The 24,111-nt window shown below is 41.3% G+C and overlaps 1 protein-coding gene across 2 annotated transcripts in view; it reads right to left on the bottom strand.

Annotated features, from left to right (window-relative positions):
• Positions 1–1,720: 1,720 nt before the first annotated feature.
• The window catches only part of cxxc5b (CXXC finger protein 5b), a 53,888-nt gene continuing 31,497 nt past the window's right edge, over positions 1,721–24,111 (bottom strand). The window contains exon 3 of one of the 2 annotated variants that reach the window (XM_060915276.1): positions 1,721–3,107. In XM_060915276.1, the coding sequence (XP_060771259.1) occupies positions 3,063–3,107 (45 nt within the window). In that variant the 3' untranslated portion in view covers positions 1,721–3,062. The remainder of the gene's footprint in view (positions 3,108–24,111) is intronic. The other variant, XM_060915277.1, reaches the window with a different exon arrangement.

The following is a 24,111-nucleotide window of genomic DNA, read 5'->3' as shown; positions in this document are numbered from 1 at the left end:
AGGCAGGACTAAACTCCATGTGCCTTCTAATAATAATTTTAAAAAAAACAGAATAGTAATTTGTAAGCTAAAAAGCCTGTGTCTACACTTTTTTCTTTCGCCGAGTGGCAGCGGGAGGGCGGGACATGACTGAATGGGTGTTTCTGATTTGTCAGCTGTCTTTAACTGGGGCGGGAGGGCAGGACATGACTGAATGGGTGTTTCTGATTTGTCAGCTGTCTTTAACTGGGGCGGGAGGGCAGGACATGACTGAATGGGTGTTTCTGATTTGTCAGCTGTCTTTAACTGTGGCGGGAGGGCGGGACATGACTGAATGGGTGTTTCTGATTTGTCAGCTGTCTTTAATTGGGGCAGGAGGGCGGGACATGACTGAATGGGTGTTTCTGATTTGTCAGCTGTCTTTAATTGGGGCAGGAGGGCGGGACATGACTGAATGGGTGTTTCTGATTTGTCAGCTGTCTTTAATTGGGGTGGGAGGGCGGGACATGACTGAATGGGTGTTTCTGATTTGTCAGCTGTCTTTAATTGGGGCGGGAGGGCGGGACATGACTGAATGGGTGTTTCTGATTTGTCAGCTGTCTTTAACTGGGGCGGGAGGGCAGGACATGACTGAATGGGTGTTTCTGATTTGTCAGCTGTCTTTAACTGGGGCGGGAGGGCAGGACATGACTGAATGGGTGTTTCTGATTTGTCAGCTGTCTTTAATTGGGGTGGGAGGGCGGGACATGACTGAATGGGTGTTTCTGATTTGTCAGCTGTCTTTAACTGGGGCGGGAGGGCAGGACATGACTGAATGGGTGTTTCTGATTTGTCAGCTGTCTTTAATTGGGGCGGGAGGGCGGGACATGACTGAATGGGTGTTTCTGATTTGTCAGCTGTCTTTAACTGGGGCGGGAGGGCGGGACATGACTGAATGGGTGTTTCTGATTTGTCAGCTGTCTTTAATTGGGGCGGGAGGGCGGGACATGACTGAATGGGTGTTTCTGAAGTACAGGATGTTACGACATATCCGGTCGTGATGTCTGTAAATTGAGTAAATTACGGACTTTGCTTATCCCGTGCGAATGCAAGGGATTTAACACAGAGGTTGGGTGGGAATTTACAAATTACTATAGGTTCACAGATAATACTAATCCCGTGCGAATAGTGCTTAAAACAGTTATTCCACTCAATCTGGTCGTACATGGCTTATAGCCGACTCGGCGCTATCAGCTCATGTACGACTCGATTTCGTGGAATAACTGCAAAATATGTACGAAGAAAATCAGCATTAATGAAACTTTTATAAACCTGTTGTGATTTTTTTTAAATGGTGTGGCTTATGAAGACATTACGCACAACCTTAGTGAACGATTCATAAATGAGGCCCGTTATTTCTGTACCTTGAAGGCTGAAGATTTAATCCAGGCAGAGCTTAGACACAGCGAGGAAAAGAAAAGGACAAAAACAAAACCCAGCCCGAGACACTCATTCACTCCTACACTTCAAACAAAAATACACTGATGTGACTGTTTTTTCCCCCACATGCAGGCTATAAATCCTCCCTACAGACTTTACTACTAAACACATTGTGACGTGGGAATGCGGAAATTTGCCTGGGCATCGATTTCACCCTGAATGACCTTTGTCGCAGCACCTGATCTGTTTTCTGATGATCCTTCGTTTCCGATAAACTTTGCACTCCAAGTGACACATTTACATATTCCAGGGTCAGGCAGTGTTGGTTGGTATTTCTATTTATTCCAAAGCTGAGGAAAGCTGAAACCTCAGAGCTGTCGCTTTCTAACACAGATACATGCATTTGTTTATTCAGTTTACAAACGCAGCCCTCAGGATGATGGCTGTGGAGACACGGATGCCGCACCAAACACCTTCAGACACTTTAGGGACCTGGGCTTCGTCCTTTTCTTGCTAGGCTTCAAGACAAAAATCAGAACAGAACACCACCAGCGTGACTGATTAATCGGATTGTGGTCAGCCATCCAAGATGGCCTCCACCATGTGGTTATGGTGCAGGAGGGAGGGATGTCTTTTGTCCTTGAGCTTTTTTAATCTCACTTGGAATCTCGCAAGCTAGGTAAAAGAAAAGTACAGATAGCTTTCTGATGTGCTTGAGTATGATAAGAACCTCTAGATTTTTTTGTTTTGAGATCTCTGGTGTGTTAGTGATTTCCGTTTGACCAATCAGAATCCGGTCGAGCAACAACCTGACGTGGAAAGTAATCTGATCTGTAAACGCTGCCGGCTGGTGTTCGTGCTCTTTTTTTCCGTTTGTCTCAGCCGTCCTTGAATGACGTCAGTGCAGAACTACATTGATTCTGTTTCACAATACAAAAAAAAAAAAACGGTAGATCTTTTTTTTTTAGTTTGTATGTTTGCCAAAAGGGATGCTACATCATCATCATGATTTCTGTCTTTTCATCTGGTTTGATATCAAACATCAATCTGAAAATCAGTTTTGTTGTTTTTTATGACAAACTATTCCCTCCCTCCCCAAAAAAAATAAAATAAAAAAGCCAAATCCAAATATACTCAACTCAAGCAGTCAGTAAGAACGTCGGTGCTAACTGTACAATAGTGCTCTGGATTAATAACTAGCTTTAACACAGAGTCTCGAGTTTACATTCTCTAATGCAAATACAGCATTCCTCCACACATGGACAAAACACAAAAAACACAGAAAATAAAATGATTGTACATCTTCTGTTTGGCGGTCCAGAGTTCCCAACGAAGGACACGACTCCACAATAAGAAGTCGAACCGTTCCCGATTGGAACATTCAGAACAATGGATGAACGAACAAACAAACAAACAAACAAAAAAAAACACCCAAAGCAGTGTCACACTGCTCTGGCAGTCTATTTTTGGTTCAGAAGAACTAGCTTCGTCCTCGTTTAGTGCCTTCTTTTTTTCCTCTCGGTTCGTAGAGGCTGTTTGTTTAGTCGTTTTGTTATTTGTGGCCAGTGTTTATAAGCCAGCAGCAGTCCGAGTGGGCGTTGGCATTGCGCGTGATTGGCAGTTTGTTAATTTGAGCTCGCCGGGGAGTCCGGTTGGCCGTCGTTCTACTGGAACCAGCGGAAAGGAGCTCCGGTGGGCAGCATCACCTTCTTAGAGACACAGGGAAGTAAAGGAGGGGGAGGGGGAGAGACAGGGAGAAAGAGAAAGAACAGCAGTGGTCAGTAAATGGAGCATTTTGCACCGATAGATAGCATCCTGTGAAATGGATACGTCATGTTTTTTCGACCGAATATCTACACTAATTTCTCAAAACTCACTTATTATGGAGGTCGAATCTGAAGTGGTGGCATCCATTATTATTATTATTATTACTATTATTCTATCCACATTCACTGGATATGAGCAATCGGGTGATCTGATTGGCTACTCTACTACTAGGATATCAGATCATATACCGTGAGTAGAGAAAAACAACATGGCGGAGCGTGTTGCTGAGTCAACCAAGGATGAAATAAAAACTACTCGGAAGCAAAACGCCAAAAAATGAAAAAAAGCAACAAAATCCATCCATCCATCCATCCATTATCTCTAGCCGCTTTATCCTGTCCTACAGGGTCGCAGGCAAGCTGGAGCCTATCCCAGCTGACTACGGGCGAAAGGCGGGGTACACCCTGGACAAGTCGCCAGGTCATCACAGGGCTGACACATAGACACAGACAACCATTCACACTCACACCTACGGTCAATTTAGAGTCACCAGTTAACCTAACCTGCATGTGTTTGGACTGTGTGGGAAACCGGAGCACCCGGAGGAAACCCACGCGGACACGGGAAGAACATGCAAACTCCACACAGAAAGGCCCTCGCCGGCCACCGGGCTCGAACAGAAAGGCCCTCGCCGGCCACGGGGCTCGAACCCGGACCTTCTTGCTGTGAGGCGACAGCGCTAACCACTACACCACCGTGCTGCCAAGCAACAAAATATGGAATAAAAATATTTGATGGTAAGACCGTATCTTTTTTTAATTTCTCCATGAAGCCTGGTTATGTTGAATTTACAGCGTCGGGTCTGTATGATTAGTGAGCCAGGCGAGCTCAAAAGTTTGAGTGGTTTAATGAATATCTACAGTAGGGGTCTATTTGCCCCAACTAAATTTATTTAACAGGTCAACAACAACTTATGTTCATGTGATGGCGTATGGTACACGGAAGTATAAACCGGCTTTAAATCAACAAACCTGCTTTAAGCTATTTGATAAATGTTGCATATAATATTTTATTCTATCCACAGTCAGTGGATATGAGCAGTCGTGCGCTCTGATTGGCTACTCTACTACTAGGATATGCGCTCATATATCATGAGTAGAGAAAAACAAAATGGCGGAGTGTGTTGCTGAATCAAACGAGGACGAAATAAAAACTCTACTCGAAAACAAAACGCCAAAAAAAGCGCAATTCGCCGGTTTGTTTACATTCTAAGCGGAAATTATTTTGTCGGATGTTTTGTATAAAGTTTTTATTTATCGAAGTTGCAAAAAACAAAAATAAAAATGCTCTGTTTCTCAAAATCCAGTGAATGTGGATCGAATAAAGCAGTTATTCCACTCAATCTCGTCGTACATGGGTTATAGCCGCTATCAACTCATGTACAACTCGATTTCGTGGAATAACTTAAATATACGTTTATGACACTTGCCTTCAGAAATTCACAGGGTTTTTTTGTAAACTCTGAAAGGATAAAGATCAGAATACTTTTTCAAAGGGAATAATTGTGGATTTGATCACTCATGGATGCAGCAGAAAGAAAAGCATAAGCCTAGGTCACAACCAGACGTACGATTTTTTTGGCCATGCGATTTTTGGCATTTCCCAAATCGCTGCGTTTTTTTTGTTCGTGGAGAAAGACGCACGTTGGCCGTAAGTTTGTCTTGCAACCTGAAAAAAACGTAAGCGCCCGTAGAGTTTGTTTGACATGACAAAGAACCTCTGCGGCCGGTCTGCGGCTCGAAAATCAGCATGTCAAAAAGCCTCCGTGCGTTTCTTGCGTTTTTTGCACGTAGACCGGCCGTAGGAGCACGTACTGTACGGCCGGTTGTGACCGAGGCTATAGCACTGTGTAATGCTGAAATCCCTCCCTCACTCGTTCACCATTCACTCGATCGACTGTTGTGTATAGAGAACTGGACAGGAAGACAGACTGAATTCAAACTTATTGGTCATTAAACAACAACAACAACAACAACAATTAAAAAAAAAAAACATTGATATTCCAAGATGGCCGCTTTGGTGTGTCCGTCCTGACCAGTCATTTTCGGGCTGAAAGAACTAGCAAGGCCCTGTATATCTCATCTCATTATCTGTAGCCGCTTTATCCTTCTACAGGGTTGCAGGCAAGCTGGAGCCTATCCCAGCTGACTACGGGCGAAAGGCGGGGTACACCCTGGACAAGTCGCCAGGTCATCACAGGGCTGACACATAGACACAGACAACCATTCACGCTCACATTCACACCTACGCTCAATTTAGAGTCACCAGTTAACCTAACCTGCATGTCTTTGGACTGTGGGGGAAACCGGAGCACCCGGAGGAAACCCACATGGACACAGGGAGAACATGCAAACTCCGCACAGAAAGGCCCTCGCCGGCCACGGGGCTCGAACCCGGACCTTCTTGCTGTGAGGCGACAGCGCTAACCACTACACCACTGTGCCACCCAGGCCCTGTATATTCTTCTTCTTATTATTATTATTATTATTACTTTAAGTAATAACAACATACTAGGGATGTAAACCTCAGGCTTCGACGTGATACGATACGATTTTGATTCAATATTTGACCATATCACTGATTATTCTACATACAGGACACTTTTTTGATGGAATAAAAACGTGTTCTATTCCCTTTGAGCAGGTTTCATTCATTTGGTTTGGTGGCATGCGATAATGTTCGCATATCGCTTATCCTACGTGTATTACGTCGCTCTACGTCACCCAATGGAGAATGAGCGTTGAATGTGGTTTACGATGTTGCATGGTTGTCAAGACAACATGACGTCACATGTCGGAGATGTAAAACTTCCGCGCTAGTGAGTGACAATTTGTAAACAAACATGGCCGCCAGGTTTGCTTCGTTAAATACGGAAGGAAGATTTTGAGAGAATTTGAAAGAGAAAGACGCGTCAAACACCCGAAAGGAATGTGCATGGATAATAATAATAATAATAATAATAAGAAGAAGAAGAAGAAGAAAAATATTGGTTATTGTTTTTTCGTGGTATAAATACGGAAGGAATCATTTACTCTGCCCCCCCAGTTGTTTACCTGATTTGCACATCTGTTTACCTGCAGTTGTTTGTTTATTTTATCTTATATTTATCTTGTTTATTTACTTCTTATTTCTTAACATCTTAGAAGAGATTGTCTTTATTTAGCATTTATTTATTGAGCACCTTAACTCCAAGTCAAATTCCTTGTACTTGCAACAATTACTTGGCAACAAAGCTTTTTCTGATTTTTTTTCTGATATCAGGTATATTCCATTCAGCTAGCGTGAGGCGACTCATTTTAGATTTTTCGGATCACGGATCCGCCGACGGCAGTTAAATACTACCGCTAGAAAAATAAAAAGTCTGTGCGTATTTTTAGTTTTATTTTAACCGCCGAAACGTACAAAAAGAAATGTAAAAAAAAAATAGTCGCATTTTTCTTGTAACAGCACTGTATCCCTGGTACTAGGTCATATTTCTTTAAGTAAAAAATATTAGAATCGCAAATACAAACGACAATGTGTGTTGTATATATCCACTTCAGCCGAGTCCGAAAACGAAACTATTTACGACACTGAGTATTCACTTGAATGTTTTTATGGTATTTACGGCCGCTTTACGACAGTGTCAGCCTCGTGCTGACCATAGCTGACGCTGACGGCATGGATTCCAAGCTATCGCCTCAACTGTACGTAAGCATAAAGTGTGGTAAAGAAAAGTCTTTTCACTGTCTCACTAACCAAAACGTGGGCGATTTCGTCTCTCAAGCGTTGAAAGTAAACAATGAAAAGATCAAAACGATCTTTGGTTCTCAGAAAGAAGGTGGTGATGTAACGAGCGCGATGCTGAATATGCCTGCCATAACGTTAGTTCGCGATTTTGGCTGCAAGTATCTGACTGTGGAATTAGAAGAGGATGGTGCCGCAGAGAGTCTTATCGAATCAAGTAGCACGAACGTATCAGCCTTCGATGTGCTCATGAGAGCTTAACGGTCATATGACCACATACCTTCAGAGAAGTAAGTACTGGAATGCTAGCCCGTGTTATAAACTTATACACAAGAACACACACACACACACACTATACACTACCGTTCAAAAGTTTGGGGTCACTTTGAAATGTCCTTATTTTTGAAAGAAAAGCACTGTTCTTTTCAATGAAGATCACTTTAAACTAATCAGAAATCCACTCTATACATTGCTAATGTGCTAAATGACTATTCTAGCTGCAAATGTCTGGTTTTTGGTGCAATATCTCCATAGGTGTATAGAGGCCCATTTCCAGCAACTCTCACTCCAGTGTTCTAATGGTACAATGTGTTTGCTCATTGCCTCAGAAGGCTAATGGATGATTAGAAAACCCTTGTACAATCATGTTAGCACAGCTGAAAACAGTTGAGCTCTTTAGAGAAGCTATAAAACTGACCTTCCTTTGAGCAGATTGAGTTTCTGGAGCATCACATTTGTGGGGTCGATTAAATGCTCAAAATGGCCAGAAAAATCTCATCTCATCTCATTATCTCTAGCCGCTTTATCCTGTTCTACAGGGTCGCAGGCAAGCTGGAGCCTATCCCAGCTGACTACGGGCGAAAGGCGGGGTACACCCTGGACAAGTCGCCAGGTCATCACAGGGCTGACACATAGACACAGACAACCATTCACACTCACATTCACACCTACGGTCAATTTAGAGTCACCAGTTAACCTAACCTGCATGTCTTTGGACTGTGGGGGAAACCGGAGCACCCGGAGGAAACCCACGCGGACACGGGGAGAACATGCAAACTCCGCACAGAAAGGCCCTCGCCAGCCCCGGGGCTCGAACCCAGGACCTTCTTGCTGTGAGGCGACAGCGCTAACCACTACACCACCGTGCCGCCCCGCCAGAAAAATGTCTTGACTATATTTTCTATTCATTTTACAGCTTATGGTGGTAAATAAAAGTGTGACTTTTCATGGAAAACACAAAATTGTCTGGGTGACCCCAAACTTTTGAACGGTAGTGTGTATATATATATATATCACATCACACTATCTCTAGCCGCTTTATCCTTCTACAGGGTCGCAGGCAAGCTGGAGCCTATCCCAGCTGACTACGGGCGAAAGGCGGGGTACACCCTGGACAAGTCGCCAGGTCATCACAGGGCTGACACATAGACACAGACAACCATTCACACTCACATTCACACCTACGGTCAATTTAGAGTCACCAGTTAACCTAACCTGCATGTCTTTGGACTGTGGGGGAAACCGGAGCACCCGGAGGAAACCCACGCGGACACGGGGAGAACATGCAAACTCCACACAGAAAGGCCCTCGCTGGCCACGGGGCTCGAACCCAGGACCTTCTTGCTGTGAGGCGACAGCGCTAACTACTACACCACCGTGCCGCCGTGTGTGTATATATATATATATATATATATACACGTGTGTGTGTATGTGTGTATGTAAAGTGTGTCTCTTGAATTTAAATTATTTTATCATCTTAATCCGACATTGAAATTTTGCCATGCAAAAAAAAAAAAAAAAATTGGACAAGGACACTTTTATTTTTATTTCGACCGACATGATCAAAAATATGTTGAAAAAATCCGTGAACCTAAAGATAAAAAATGGGTGGCCTGATATTGAACGAGTCGAAGACGAGTAGCTGAATGAAATATATCTGATACAGTACGAAAAAAAAGCCAGCCGATGTTGTTGTTATTATTATTATTATTATTAGGGTAGGTCAATCCTTAATTTGTGAATGATGCTGAATATCGATGAATAGTTTTGAATTCGCGTGAGTTTGGAGTAAACATGTTTTCTGGTTTTACGTGGAAGTGTGTTGAAATTCTCGTGTGTGGTAAAGACAAATATGCTGCTGATGTGTTGCGGGATTATGGGTAGGGATTAGACTGAAAACCACCGGAGTATTCCTGTAAGGTAAACATCTGAGAAGAAAACAGTATTGACAAACTTCCCAAAGACTGGAGCATTAACACCTGTGCTGCTGGACTGTGCTTTCTTTTTGCTCGTTCTCTCTCTCTCTCTCTGCCTGATTTACCCCCATTAGTCACGTTTGCTCTCTCACCCCTCCCCCATCTCTCTCTCTCTTTCTCTCTCTCTCTCTCTCAGTGTGCGGAGTTGGACTCTGAGCCTGTGGAGCCTGAAATGCCGCAGTAGTGGTGGATTCTTCCCAGCATGCCCTGCGGCTGTGGGGGCCGGCCGGGCGGCGGTGGGACGTGGGGACTGGCGCTGAGAGACTCAAGCCAACTGCAGCATTTCCTGGAAAAGCGAACCGTCATCACACGAGAGAGACAGAGAACAAGACAAAGAGAGAAACAAGGAGGAGTGAAGTTGCTTAATTACAAAGTAACATGGGCAGATGATGATTTCACCTACTGTGACTTAATAACCTCACACACACACACACACACACACACACTTTTCCTATCCTGGACACCCTCTCCCTCTCCCTCATTACTCTCCAAGATAGCTGACAGGACCTTGGCATATCTGTACACACTCACTCACACACACACACACACACACACAGTTCCCCTTATCCTTCCATGACCCCCCTGACAAGCCAACACAGATGGACGCCCGGCGCAAGCACATGGCAAATCAGTCCCTGGCCACACACACACACACACACACACCAACTAAAAAAAAAACACATCCTTCCCACGTACACAAATAAATATGACACTGCAGACAGTTTCGGTCGTTATTTTTCTCACTGTTATTTTTAATTTTCTCTCACTAAATCACACACACACACACAAACACACACATAGACATGTTCCTAAAATACCTCATCTGTCTGACTGTTGCTTAAGCTCTTTGGGAAAGGGGTGGAGCCTGGATTAATGCCATCCCTGTCTCCTCCCACACACAGCTGTCGAAGGTTTTAAGTGGAAAACATTACGTGCGCACGCCCACACACACACACACACACACACACACACATATAGTCCACTTTTACATTTTTCACACATCATCCTATATGCAACCGAAATGAAGACCAACCATCACACACACACACACACACACACACACACTCACAGCCCAGTCAATACATGCAACAGCCCCCCCCCCCCCCCCCCCCCGTGACATCAATAAGGGCTCTTTAAGCCGTATAAGCCTCCAATCCTTCACCTGCCATCCCCTCTTACTGCCAATACAACATCATGACACAGAACGGCTGTGCGATACGACGATATTATGCAAATATTGTGATAAATGATGTCAATCAAGGTATCAATCAGTCCAGTTTTACTCATAGTATTCATACTGACGCTAATAAAGACTAAAAACATACAGTTCAGCTTCTTACATACCTAAATATATATATATATATATATATATATAAAAGCCCTGCCTAAAAGCAGAGCTCCTGATGAGTTTATGAGCAAACAAGGCCACAAAATCACCCTGAATAGAATAATAATATTACAGCACCATGAATGAACCATCGAATTGTGTCGCGTCGTGTATTTCACGTCAATAAATTGCTGCATTGTCTTGTGACATTATTGTGAGACCAATAATGAGATACGGATTGCAGTTACGATACAGATTTATTCCTTTCTTTCACACTGCATGCCATGTGCCAGAAACAACACCACGACCTTTATTATGGTGTGACTCTGCTGGGTGTCTGGTGGACAGCAGTGAACCAGCACGTTCTTTCACTTTACATCATTACTGCAGAGTTACTATCCAATATCAAACTTGAGATGTCAAACAGTTGTCTAGTTACATCTGTCATGTACAAGCTCGCAGCACCTTTAGGACTAATTCCCATGCACCTGTTCCTGATTAGAACACAAGCACAGCGCATACATATAAAGACTCTCAGTAACACACAGACTTTGTGAAGTATACACTCTGTACCCGGCGTCTAACATTACCAAGCCTTGTATTTTGTATCGCTTTTCAAGTTTTGACCATTTGTGTTTTGGACTGTGAGTATTCTACACTGTAAAACCCGATAAGATCACTGAGCTCAAAAATTTTATTGAAACCGATTACGTAAACATTTTTGAGGTAAGTAACTTAAATTTTTTAAGGTAAGATTTCTTAAAAATTACACTATAGTTACACTTAATTGTAATTTTTAAGAAATCTTACCTTAAAAAATTTAAGTTACTTACCTCAAAAATTTTTACGTAATCGGTTTCAATAAAATTTTTGAGCTCAGTGACCTTATCAGGTTTTACAGTGTATTCCCTCTGCTATCCTATGATATCTGTGCCTCCCTGGACCACTGCCTGTTTTTCAACTCTGCCTCTGTCTATGTTTTGGATCTGTTTGCGAGCGTGCTTTCAATAAAACTCTTCCTGCACTTATATCCGTCTATCACTGTTACATGACAGAAACTGTCAACTGTCCAACAAGCTAATGGACTAATAAAACTGTTTTAACTAGTTTTATATGAAACTGTCATGAATATTTTCGGAAAAAAACGTGTTAGTAAATAATAATCCCATGTTATTTAAAAAAAAAAAATTTAAATAAGTGCTGGATAAAAACCCATCTACTGTACCTTACGTAAATAAAGATACAAATTTCGTTGTCCGGTGGTCAAGTGTTTATGAGATATGTTGCCTCGCACTTATGATCAGGTTCCCTGTGGTGGTACATGAGCATCGTACAGTCGCAAAAGCCATCAAAAATCAGGTTGATGCATTACCATATTCTCTTAAGTATGGCGCTCCAATCTGTGCACTTCGTACGTGTGGAGATCGGCTATAAAACTTGTACGTACGTGTTGTATTTTTAATGATCAATTACTATTTTATTAATTTCATTCGTGTCCTTTACTGCTGTTAGTTTACTATTAAATGTGATTTGCATGTGTGTCTTTATTTTACAAAGAATTTTCTTCAACCCTTTAATTACCATAACTAAAACAATCTCATGATCTGAGAACAACCTTAGCTAAAGTGTGAACAATCTTAAGTGTGACGGCCTTTCGGTTTCATAAAATTCGTGAAATTTAGTTCGCTCTGAAATGTGGTCATTGTGATATATGTTTATTTCTGAAATATCTCCAAAAAATATCAGGTCATTCCGTGGCTGGGAAGTTATTTAATTTGAGGGGATTAAAGCAAATAATGTGCATGAAATCGATCGCTTTGCACAGTCAAGCAGACAGAGGAAGTCCATGTGCGCATGCGCAGGTTTACCTTCTTCTTTTGGGTTTTACAGCAGCTGGCATCCACAGTGTTGCATTACTGCCATCTACAGGTTTACCTTTGACCGTGCACTGACCGTTCCATCATTCTGTTGCTAAACGAACAGCTGATCACACCGAGGTGCTCGCTGAGCGCCGATATTTATTAGTTTGGTCCTGCGTTTCCTTTCCTTCGTATATAACATCACGTCTTTTCTTCTCGCTTTCTTTCCGTTACTGTAGTCGGTCTTTCACGTTTCATTCGCACACTCACGTCCTCCATTTTTCTCTCCTGTTTCAAATTTGTATCCCACAATGCCTTGCACGAACAGGGAAAGCCCAGCGTGTGATGCATGATGTAGTATTTTGTATTGCGTCATGGTGAAGCAGGAAAAAATAGTGGAGAATTTAGGGCCACGTGGCTCTAAATTCATTAATTGTTCTATTTTTTTTTTTTAAACTCATAAAATTGGAAGTCTGTGATTCGAATTCAGTAGCTTTCGGTCCACTGAACAAAAATAATTGGGTGTCGGAGAAAATTCTTTTTATGACCTACACTTGAAAAATCTGAAAGGCAGGACAGCTTTAAATGCGATAAACCGCAAAGAGCAAAACAATGACACTGGAGACTCCTTCCATGAATGCTGAATAAATGTCTCCTTCCACAAAACGTCTTACGTTTTTCTTTGCTAAATAACGATACTTTTCTAAGAATTTGTTTATTATTAGACTTAAGTTACATAAGAGTCCGCTTTGAGTTAGCGGTTACTATAGAAACGGGAACATATCAGAACGAGTAGGTTAACATACTTGAATTGACAGCTATTACTAACTGCTGCGAGATGCTGTTATAGAAAATTAATCAACACCTTTTAACCCACTTGTTCGAGATACTCAAATAATCTAAGCCTAAAAATAAACAGATTTTTCCAAATGTGATTTTTTTATTGAAGAAAAAGAGAATCGTTGATTTCTGTAAAGAGATTTCATTTAACGTTTTTGGATGGAGTCTCTAGCAGGGCTTTGAACCGGTTCAAGGAACGAAAACGAAAACCGGGAACTTTTTCTATTTCACATGGAACAGAAACGAAACCAGAAACTTTATTATTATTTATGTTCCGGAACAGAAATGCTTATTAAAAATAATGGTAACCGGTTAATACCGGTTTTTATTTCGTTCCTCAAAGTTTCCGTAGCCTACAAATAAAAAAGTCATTCTTCTCCTGCGCAAGTTTCTATGACCCGCTGGGGTTCACTTCCTGTGTGACGTTCGCTGACTGAATGGAGAGAGCGGGAGGGTGGACTACTATCACGTCTCCACATCTTAAATAAGAGGTAAATATTGCAGTCTATCGTTATTCGAAAACGTCAATTTCAAACACGATATCAATATATTTGTCCACGTTAATGAGAGGCTCACGAACATTAAATGACATTAACCTCTGTTAGCCTATCAGTGCATAGGGCCTGACTAGCCTTTGGTAACACACTAAACGAATTATCTTTCATTTTTGGCACTTTTTCTGTTTGTGTAGATGGGAAGACATACTGAGAATCCAAATCGCCAACATTTGAAATAATAATTGTTTTGAATTATTTCTTGTCTTATTTAATGAAGGTTGTAATAGAATTAGCCTACATTTGGCTTAAGCTGGATGAGACAGAGACATAATTTTATAACCATTTGTTAAACAGCTGACAGGGAACGTAATTAACCGTTCCGGGAACGAAATTTTTTTGTTCTAACTGGTTCGGGAACGTCTATTTAATGGTGGAACCCAAAACCGGAAACGTTAAAATTCCATTTCTGTTCGGAACGAACCAATAGGAAAAAAATTCTGGTTCAAAGCCCTGGTCTCTAGTCTTAGTGTTGTGTAACGGTCTGAAGTAAAGCCTTTCCCTCACCTTTTCCACCTCTCATGATAATTCTTTCAACTCACCATTTTGAGCTTGAATCCCCTCTGCTTCTTGTTACTATAGTTACCATTTATCGTGCGTTATCCGCTATTGACATGCTGTATGCTTTGCTGTTACTAATCTATATCTTTTTAATACGTCGGCGTCGTTGTTGATTTTATTAAGCTGTAATTTTTGACTTACTGAGTTCAAGAGACCCTGATGCGAGAACAGTTTATAGCTGTTAAAAGCTAAGTGATAACTTGTCTCACAGATGTTTCATATCATTAAATGTAACTATAAATGGATTAAAAAATGACTCGTTCTTTAATTAATAGAAAAATGCAATCGATCAATTATTGTGTTATAAGAGGAATACAATTCTTTGGGATGTGCTCTAACTCCTCTCTCACAACTCCATTTCAGTTGTGTTTTCGTCCTTATTATCTGGCAGCTTTAGTAACGTTCCTGTTACCTGCTAGCGAGTGAAAATGCGACATGGCGATTGGGCGTTTTCTGTGTACATGTGCAAACAGAACCAGCATTTCAGCAACAACGTGGCAGGATGATAACCGATAGTTTTTCTGAACTCTACGCGAATTCAGTACAATGCTAGAAACTGACACATACGAACAACTAGCTCGAATAAGTCCTCAGATCAATCCTAAGGTCGCGTATTTATCACAAATTTAGCTCCTACCTCCAATTCGTTTTACTGTTTGATCCCCAAAAATGGAAGATAACCCTATAACTGTGGTTTTGTTGTATCCTGTCATATACGCTCTTTCCTTAAAGGAACAGTCCACCGTACTTCCATGATGAAATATGCTCTTATCTGAATTGAGACGAGCTGCTCCGTACCTCTCCGAGCTTTGTGCGACCTCCCAGTCAGTCAGACGCAGTCAGACGCGCTGTCACTCCTGTTAGCAATGTAGCTAGGCTCAGTATGGCCAATGGTATTTTTTGGGGCTGTAGTTAGATGTGACCAAACTCTTCTGCGTTTTTCCTGTTTACATAGGTTTATATGACCAGTGATATGAAACAAGTTCAGTTACACAAATTGAAACGTAGCGATTTTCTATGCTATGGAAAGTCCGCACTATAATGACAGGCGTACTAACACCTTCTGCGCGCTTCGACAGCGCATTGATACGGAGCTGGCCGTGACCGAAGAGGAGTGCAGGTATCAATGCGCTGTCGAAGCGCGCAGGTGTTAGTACGCCTGTCATTATAGTTCAGACTTTCCATAGCATAGAAAATCGCCACGTTTCAATTTGTGTAACTGAACTTGTTTCATATCACTGGTCATATAAACCTATGTAAACAGGAAAAACGCGGAAGAGTTTGGTCGCATCTAACTACAGCCCCAAAAAATACCATTGGCCATGCTGAGCCTAGCTACATTGCTAACAGGAGTGACAGCGCGTCTGACTGCGTCTGACTGACTGGGAGGTCGCGCAAAGCTCGGAGAGGTACGGAGCAGCTCGTCTCAATTCAGATAAGAGCATATTTCATTATGGAAGTACGGTGGACTGTTCCTTTAAACCTTCATAGAGCTGTTATGAAGAAAAATAAAACTTGGAAGGACGTAGCGTAGATCATTGGTTCACTGTGGTTGGTTCAATGTCTTATACATACCTCGTACACTTAGGTTTCTTTGCTAATCTGTCAGTGAAGCTAGTATGAAGCCTAGCATGTGACGTGTAAACTTCAACATGTAGACGTCAACCGACAAGCAACATGTGTGAAAGTAGGGTTAGCTGTCAGTAACCACGACTAGCTAACTAGCGATCTACAATCTCTTACATGAACCATAGACTTCAGTCCAGCCACCGTATCCCATTTAATGGCTGTTTTTGTAAGCTGTGGGTGTTTTGAAAGGTTGTGTGTGGAACACAGGTCATGTTTTTGGGTTGCGTTTCCATATCTACTGATTGACTAGTCCAGTTGTAGTTTACAGGGCATTAAGCTAAACACACACACACACGCACCTTTAAGCCCTTTCTCACTCTAACGCTGAGATCTCATGACCCCTTTAACTCCCAGCAAAATCCTCCCCAGAGAAACTGGAGCAGTCAGCATTCCCATGTACGTACGTACACACACACACACACACACATTCTTGTACTTATATCTTTATGGGGACTTTCAATGATATAATACATTCCCTAGCCCCTTACCCTATCCTTAACCATCACAAGTAAATGCTTAACCCCACCCCTTACCCTAACCCCACCCCTTTTAAAGTCAAAAGTCCTTCCCGCACCATGCCCTGGTCTTCCCAGGCAGTCTCCCATCCCAGTACTAACCAGACCCTTAAGGCACACTGGGCGGCGCCGATCTCCGTTTCCGTAGCCCTCGGCCTCTCGCCTATACAGCTAGGGTTACACTGGGGGTAACTGTGAGAGTTTGACTCCCCACTCACATCTGTATTGCAGTGTGCCATGAGAGAGGGTTAACACTAGCTAGTTCATTGCTCAGCAAGCAAGCCCCACTATCAACAGGGCAATGAACACAGCGTGTCACGTCCTTCTCTGGGTGGAGTCTTACCAAATGACGATTGAAGTTCGAGGTTGTCCCTGTCGTCTCATCAATAGTTCTTCTACGTATGGAACACATACTGTAGCAGCGTATTTTTTTCCCCACTGCACGAGAAGTCTGTATAAGCAAAGCGGACAATCCTAGGGGCTTCTCTCCAGGCATTTTAGCACCATTAAAGGAGAACTGAAGTAATTTTTAAACTTCTTAATTAACGTGTTCTTCAATTACATTTTCGGTTTTAGTAACCTTATATCGCGAGTCGTATTGGCAACTAATTGCAATTAAATATTATCCTTATCGGCCTATTCGGTTTGTAGCCATGTTGAATTTAGTTCGTTTGGTCCACGGCAGGCGTCGCTTATCCGCGCGATCTTCACGAGACTTGTGCGAGACTTCGAAACGTCAAGTGTCAGCCAGGTGTCGGTGCCGCCATTTTGAAAACTGTTTTCCAAACGAAATATTGCACAAAAACGAGTTTAAATGACGATTACTGCCTACTTTTTTCAAACTTTCCTGATTGCTGTCAAAACAAACAAAACTTCCGGCTTGATTACGTCAGCATTCGAAAGAGGGCGCGCGCGTCTTTTGACAGATGTTGGTCGCTTTGATTTCCGCTGTACGTTTTACTTCCGTCCTACGATGTCTCGCACAGGTCTCGACGAATCTCGTTTACGGCCATCGCTTTGACATATGGACTGATATATTACAGAGCATATTTCAAACACTCATAACTTGCTATAGCAGTGACAAAATAGCGATCAAAAATGCATTCCGATGTTTAATAAAATGAGAGAAATAGAATTTTGATAATAAAAAATTTGCCTTCAGTTCTCCTTTAACGTTAGTTTGTTCCTGAACATGACGTATGAACAGGTGAATGTGCATTCTCTTGCACGAAATTAGCATAAAAATTAATGTAGATATAAATATCTTATGCCAGATTATTATGGCATGTTACAAAAAATAAAGAAAAAGTCAGAGTCCGAGTCATCAGTGCTCAAGTTCAAGTCATGAGTCGTTAAAATTAGGGCATGAGTACTACAAGCCAGGTAGGTACCATTTTTATGATGGTCTTTGGTATGACCTGACCACAAGTAGAACTTAAGATCTTCCGATTGAGACGCAGACACGCTAACCACTAGGCTAGCTCGTGGTGCAACCCCACCCCTTACCCTAACCTAAATCTCATTCTAACCTGAGCCCTAAACCTAAATCTTAACCCTCAAACAGCCCTTTGAAGAAGTGAGGACCAGCCAAACTGTCCTCACTTCCCCAAAAATGTCCTAACTCCGCTCCTCAATATGTAATAAGGACAAGTACACTTACACACTTACACACACACATTCAGATGCTCAGCAACATACATGCTGGACTACAATCATTGCTTATCAGCTTCATATCCTGTGTAACTGATAAAAAAAAGGCAGGTTTGATCTATAGCTAATGCTGTGGCATGTACAAACACCACGACTGGAGAAGGGTTGTGTCTCTCTGATGCCAAATGACACACAAACATACAGACAGGATTCCAGGCCACACTGACACCTGGCGCTCCAGATGACAGCCGCAATGGCCAGATGGACTGTGTACGACTCACACACACACACCATCCCATCCCCCCACATACACATACACACGGTAGATGCTCGGACCAACAGACCCAGCCACACACCACGGTCACTTTTACACTTTTACACTAAACTGAAGATTAAACATACAGTTTACACTGAAATCAGATGTTGTGCAGTGATCACTAATGGAGCTCTCTGGACGTGTGGCAGAAAGTTCTGCACAATTATCTTTGCCGCATGTTCACTCATTGACCTGGAACTGTGCACTTACTGTATCTTCAGCTTTATTCAGACAGCATTAGTTTCTCAAGGTGACATCATGGAATGAAACATTCATCTCCTCTGTGATAAAACTATAACATCCAGTCAGTTATAAATTAACACAGAACACGCAGATTTCTTTCCTACGAATCTAAATGTTTGTGTCACACATCATCAGAGTGCTTAGAGAAAACTATAATCATGACACTGTAAAATAGATGACTATAAACTGAGATTTTATCCTGGCTAGATTTCTTAGAAAGAGTCTACTGGGCTTTTTATTGGCTTTCATTTCCTGGTTAAGTTTGTAAAGTTTATAAGTAGTATTTACGCATTTACTAGCAACCATTCAACACGCAATGAAATATCATGGAGACGGTCAACTGAATGAGACTAAAACGATCAGACCACCCTTGAGTTTGTCGGGAAAAACAGCACCTGGAAAGGATCATATTGCCTCAGCAGTCCGTGTAAAACTAGAACTCTTGCGTGATATCATTTTCAAAGGACCCGAATTATAAAATGTTGCTGTAACAGAGAACGTCTTCACACTACAGGGCAAAAGTGTCAAAGCAAGCAGCTAGTTTCAAAGTTTTGAGAATACTTTGCAATTAAAGTGGAATTAGTTGATTTCTTTATTCCTTACTTGGTCAAATAAACCGGATATGACTGTGTATTAGGGCCACAGTTGGCAAAAAATAATAATAACAGCACTGGGGGAGGGGGGGGTAATATTCAGGGAAAACTTGGATATTCTCTGAGATTGTAAAGTTATAATTTTACAAGAAAAAAGTCACAAATTACTGAGAAAAAAAGGCACAAACTGACAAGAAAATATAAATGTACGAGAAAAAAAGTCACTAATTATTGAGAAAAAAATCACAAATTTCTTAGAAAAAAGTAAAAATATATTACAAGAAAATATTCAGAAATATCTGAGGAAAAAGGTCACAAATTTCTAAGAAAAAAGTCAAAAATTTACAAGAAAAAAGTCACAAATTCCTGTGAAAAGTCACAAATTTCTTAGAAAAAGTCTAAAATTTACAAGAAAAAAATTCACAAATATCTGAGAAAAAAGTCACAAATTTCTGAGGAAAACAGTCACAAATTTACAAGAAAAAAAGTCAAAAATTTGCAAGAAAAAGTCAAACATTTCTGTGAAAAAAGTAAAAAAATTTCTTAGAAAAAAAGGCAAAAATTTACAAGAAAAAAGTCACTAATTTCTGTGAAAAGGTCACTAATTTCTGAGAAAAAAATAAAAATTTTACAAGAAGAAAGTAACAAATTTCTGTGAAAAAAGTCACAAATTTATTCGATAAAAGTCAAGAAAATTTTCACAAATATCTCAGAAAAAGGTCACAAATTTCTGAGAAAAAAAATTAAAATTACAAGAAGAAAGTCACAAATTTCTGTGAAAAAAGTCACAAATGTCTTCAAAAAAGTAAAAGATTTACAAGAAAAATTTCACAAATATCTGAGAAAAAGGTCACAAATTTCTGAGAAAAAAAGTCACAAATTTCTGTGAAAAAAAGTCACAAATTTCTGTGAAAGTCAGGAATTTCTTAGAAAAAGTCACAAATTTACAAGAAAAAAATCACAAATTTACAAGAAAAAGGTCACACATTTCTGTGAAAAAAAAAATTTACAAGAAGAACATCACAAATGTCTGAAGAAAAAAGTCAATAATTTACAAGGAACAAAACTTAAAAAAAATAGTGTGGTTTTTAATCAGTGAAGCACACCAACTACAAAGGCTGCATTCCCTCTAACTCTCAGCTCAGTTGTTTTAAATTAATACAGATTTTTGCAAATGAGAAGAATCCACACACTTTTCCTAAAGGAAACTGCTCATGCGCAATAATTACAAATTCATAAACAGCTAGACACGGAAAAACAAAGCTGCACAATTTATACATTCATCTCCTGTTGTATCCAGGAAGCACAACAATCAATCACGTGCTTCCTGGCTGCAGTGCATTCTGGGAAATGTAGTTGGAAATCTCTTAGTGCTTTATTTTTTTATATTGTGCGATCGAGGAAGAAAGACTGCATCTCCTATAACTCTCAGCTCAGTCGTGGTGTCTGTGGTGTGATCATGTTGATCTGACCTTGTAACGTGAAGCAATGAGGTTACAAAAAAACACTATTTTTTAATATTTGTTTCACATAAATTTGAAATTTTCTCATAAATTTGTGACTTTAATCTCAGAAAGTCTGTGTTTTTTTTTCTCGGAATATTACCCCCTCCACTCCCCAGCTCCGCTATTATTATTATTATTATTACCTACAATGGCCTCAGTAAGCAACTGTACACTGTAAGATATGTAGAACATGATTAAAACAAAGCAACACATTAAGCTGTTGTCTTAGCAAAAAAAGCACTTTAATTCGCTGAGAAAACCCATTTGGAAAACTGACGTCCGGTCTATAAAACCTGTTTGTGTTTGAACACACTTCTTGTCAGTCATTTTACAGACACCCTGTTCTCCAGGCCACTGCAGATCCTGTGGGTGGAGCTTCATGAATATGGGCAGGAATTATTCAAACGTTGAACCCAGCTAACTTTTAGAGATCTAATTTTGAAAAAATTGAAAAAAAAAAAAAAACCTTAATCTTACCTAATGCATCTTTAAATTACTCCGCCAACAGTGAAAGTGTTTGAGTATTTAAGGTCGTTTCCACCACATGTAAAAAAAAAAAAATTAAGAAAATTACAAAATTGCAAGGGGGCAGCATGGTGGTGTAGTGGTTAGCGCTGTCGCCTCACAGCAAGAAGGTCCTGGGTTCGAGCCCCGTGGCAGGCGAGGGCCTTTCTGTGCGGAGTTTGCATGTTCTCCCCGTGTCCGCGTGGGTTTCCTCCGGGTGCTCCGGTTTCCCCCACAGTCCAAAGACATGCAGATTAGGTTAACTGGTGACTCTAAGGTGGGGTTTACATTAGACCGTCTCAGTGGATCATCAGATTAACATTTTTAAAACGATTAGTGTGCACACAGCAACACCAATACATGATTTGCGTGCACACAGCAACACCAATACACGGATACGCTCGGCTCCGCAGGCATCCTGCGCTCCAAATCACTCCGCCCTGAACAGCGAGTGCCCTCTGGAGGGTGCGCACTCCGGCCCTGCGCAGCTCACAGAGCACGTGAGTGTACTGCACAAGCAGTAATTCGGGACTGAGCCGCTGTGTGTGTGATCCCAGCGCATATCACTTACCACTTGCAAGTGGAAGGATGGCAAGCCTAAAGACAATCATAACTACACAATGGGCAGTATTTGCAGCAGTATTTGCAGTATTTTCATTCTTTTATACTCTTTAATGAAAGGTGATACAAGGCGGAAGTCCGCGCCGTTTTTCAGCAGTTGCGTCACATGACCAACGCCAGCAAATCAGGAAGGTGGATGTCACAGTGACGTTGTCCAATGACGACGCCAGCTAGAGCTCAGCACAGCGTATCCGCGTATCTCAATGTTTACACAGCACCGGAGCTGACACAATCTGGATTGAATACGTGGACCCTGGCGGATTCCCGTTTCCCGGCGTTTCCAGGCGGTTTAATGTAAACGGATAGTGCATCCACGAAGAAAACGAGACAGATACGGTCTAATGTAAACTTGGCCTAAATTGACCGTAGGTGTGAATGTGAGTGTAAATGGTTGTCTGTGTCTATGTGTCAGCCCTGTGATGACCTGGCGACTTGTCCAGGGTGTACCCCGCCTTTCGCCCATAGTCAGCTGGGATAGGCTCCAGCTTGCCTGCGACCCTGTAGAACAGGATAAAGCAGCTACAGATAATGAGATGAGACAAAATTGCAAGTTAATATCACACAAATGTCACTGTTTATCCTGCAACTGCACACTAATATTCCACAACTGCACCTTTTTAACTTACAATTACGTATTAATATCACACAATGGCTTCTGTTTCCAGCAATCAATCCAAGCAATGTGAAAACCAGTGTTATTATAAACTACCTTAATATTCTTCTCCCTGAGAACTGGACACTCAGAAACTGTGAAGTATCTTACGAGATAAAAAGTCGCAGTTGTATGATATGATATGATATTGACTCACAATTGTGAGATAAATCTGTGTAATATTTTCTTATATGTGATGGAAACAAGCTTCCACACTTGCGACATCTCATTTAGCCAAAAAAAAAAAACAAGAAGAAGAAGAAGCTCCTCCGGTTTGGATTCACACTCTAACATACTGCAATATACAGGAACTGCTTTCAGCTGTGTGTTGATAACTGACCAGTTTTAATTATTCACTAACTTGTAGTTAAACACAGGTTCCTGTTAAACAGTCAGAAACCTTTCACTGTCAGAATGACATGAATGATTAAGGTTGCTATAAAAATCGTGAATGTAAAACCAAGAATCAGAATCAGACATAATTGAAAGTATGTTGTTCTATATTTATTATATGATTTAATTTAGTAATTAAATGACTGCATGCTATCTACTGAGGTAAAAATGTATTTATTTAGTTAGTTAGTTAGGCGGCACGGTGGTGTAGTGGTTAGCGTTGTCGCCTCACAGCAAGAAGGTCCTGGGTTCGAGCCCCGTGGCCGGCAAGGGCCTTTCTGTGCGGAGTTTGCATGTTCTCCGCGTGGGTTTCCTCCGGGTGCTCCGGTTTCCCCCACAGTCCAAAGACATACAGGTTAGGTTAACTGGTGACTCTAAATTGACCGTAGATGTAAATGGTTGTCTATGTCTCAGCCCTGTGATGACCTGGCGACTTGTCCAGGGTGTACCCCGCCTTTCGCCCGTAGTCAGCTGGGATAGGCTCCAGCTCGCCTGCGACCCTGTAGAAGGATAAAGCGGCTAGAGATGATGAGTTAGTTAGTTGCTTCCACACTTTTGGCCTGTAGAGTATAACCGAGCTTGAATTCTTGAATTGGTTCATTTTATTTTTTTTACAAATCTTTCTGTTTTTTTTTTTTTAATACAGTTTGGCTATAAGCAACACAATAGCAAAAAAAAATGGAAAAAGACAACTCTTTAAAGGAGAACTGAAGTCATTTTTAAACTTGCTTTATTTCTTAATTAACGTGTCAATTACGTTTTCGGTTTTAGTAACCTTATATCGTGACTCGTTTTGGCAACTAATTGCAATTAAATATTATACTTATCGGCCTATTCGGTTTTTAGCCGTGTTGAATTTAGCTTGTTTGGTCCACGGCAGGTGTCGCTTATCCGCGCGATCTTCACGAGACTTGTGCGAGACTTCGAAACGTGAAGAGTCAGCCAGGTGTCAGTGCCGCCATTTTGAAAACTGTTTTCCAAACGAAATATTGCACAAAACCAAGTTTAAATGACGATTACTGCCTACTTTTTTCAAACTTTCCTGATTGCTATCAAAACAAACAAAACTTCCGGCTTGATTACATCAGCATTCGAAAGAGGGCACGCACGTCTTTTGACAACATTGGCAGATGTTGGTCGCTT

Source organism: Neoarius graeffei, chromosome 2 (genome assembly GCF_027579695.1).
Source record: "Neoarius graeffei isolate fNeoGra1 chromosome 2, fNeoGra1.pri, whole genome shotgun sequence".
NCBI classification, from domain to species: Eukaryota; Metazoa; Chordata; class Actinopteri; order Siluriformes; family Ariidae; genus Neoarius; species Neoarius graeffei.
The sequence above is the reverse complement of the archived record's forward strand: the minus strand, read 5'-3'. Positions and strand labels throughout refer to the sequence as shown.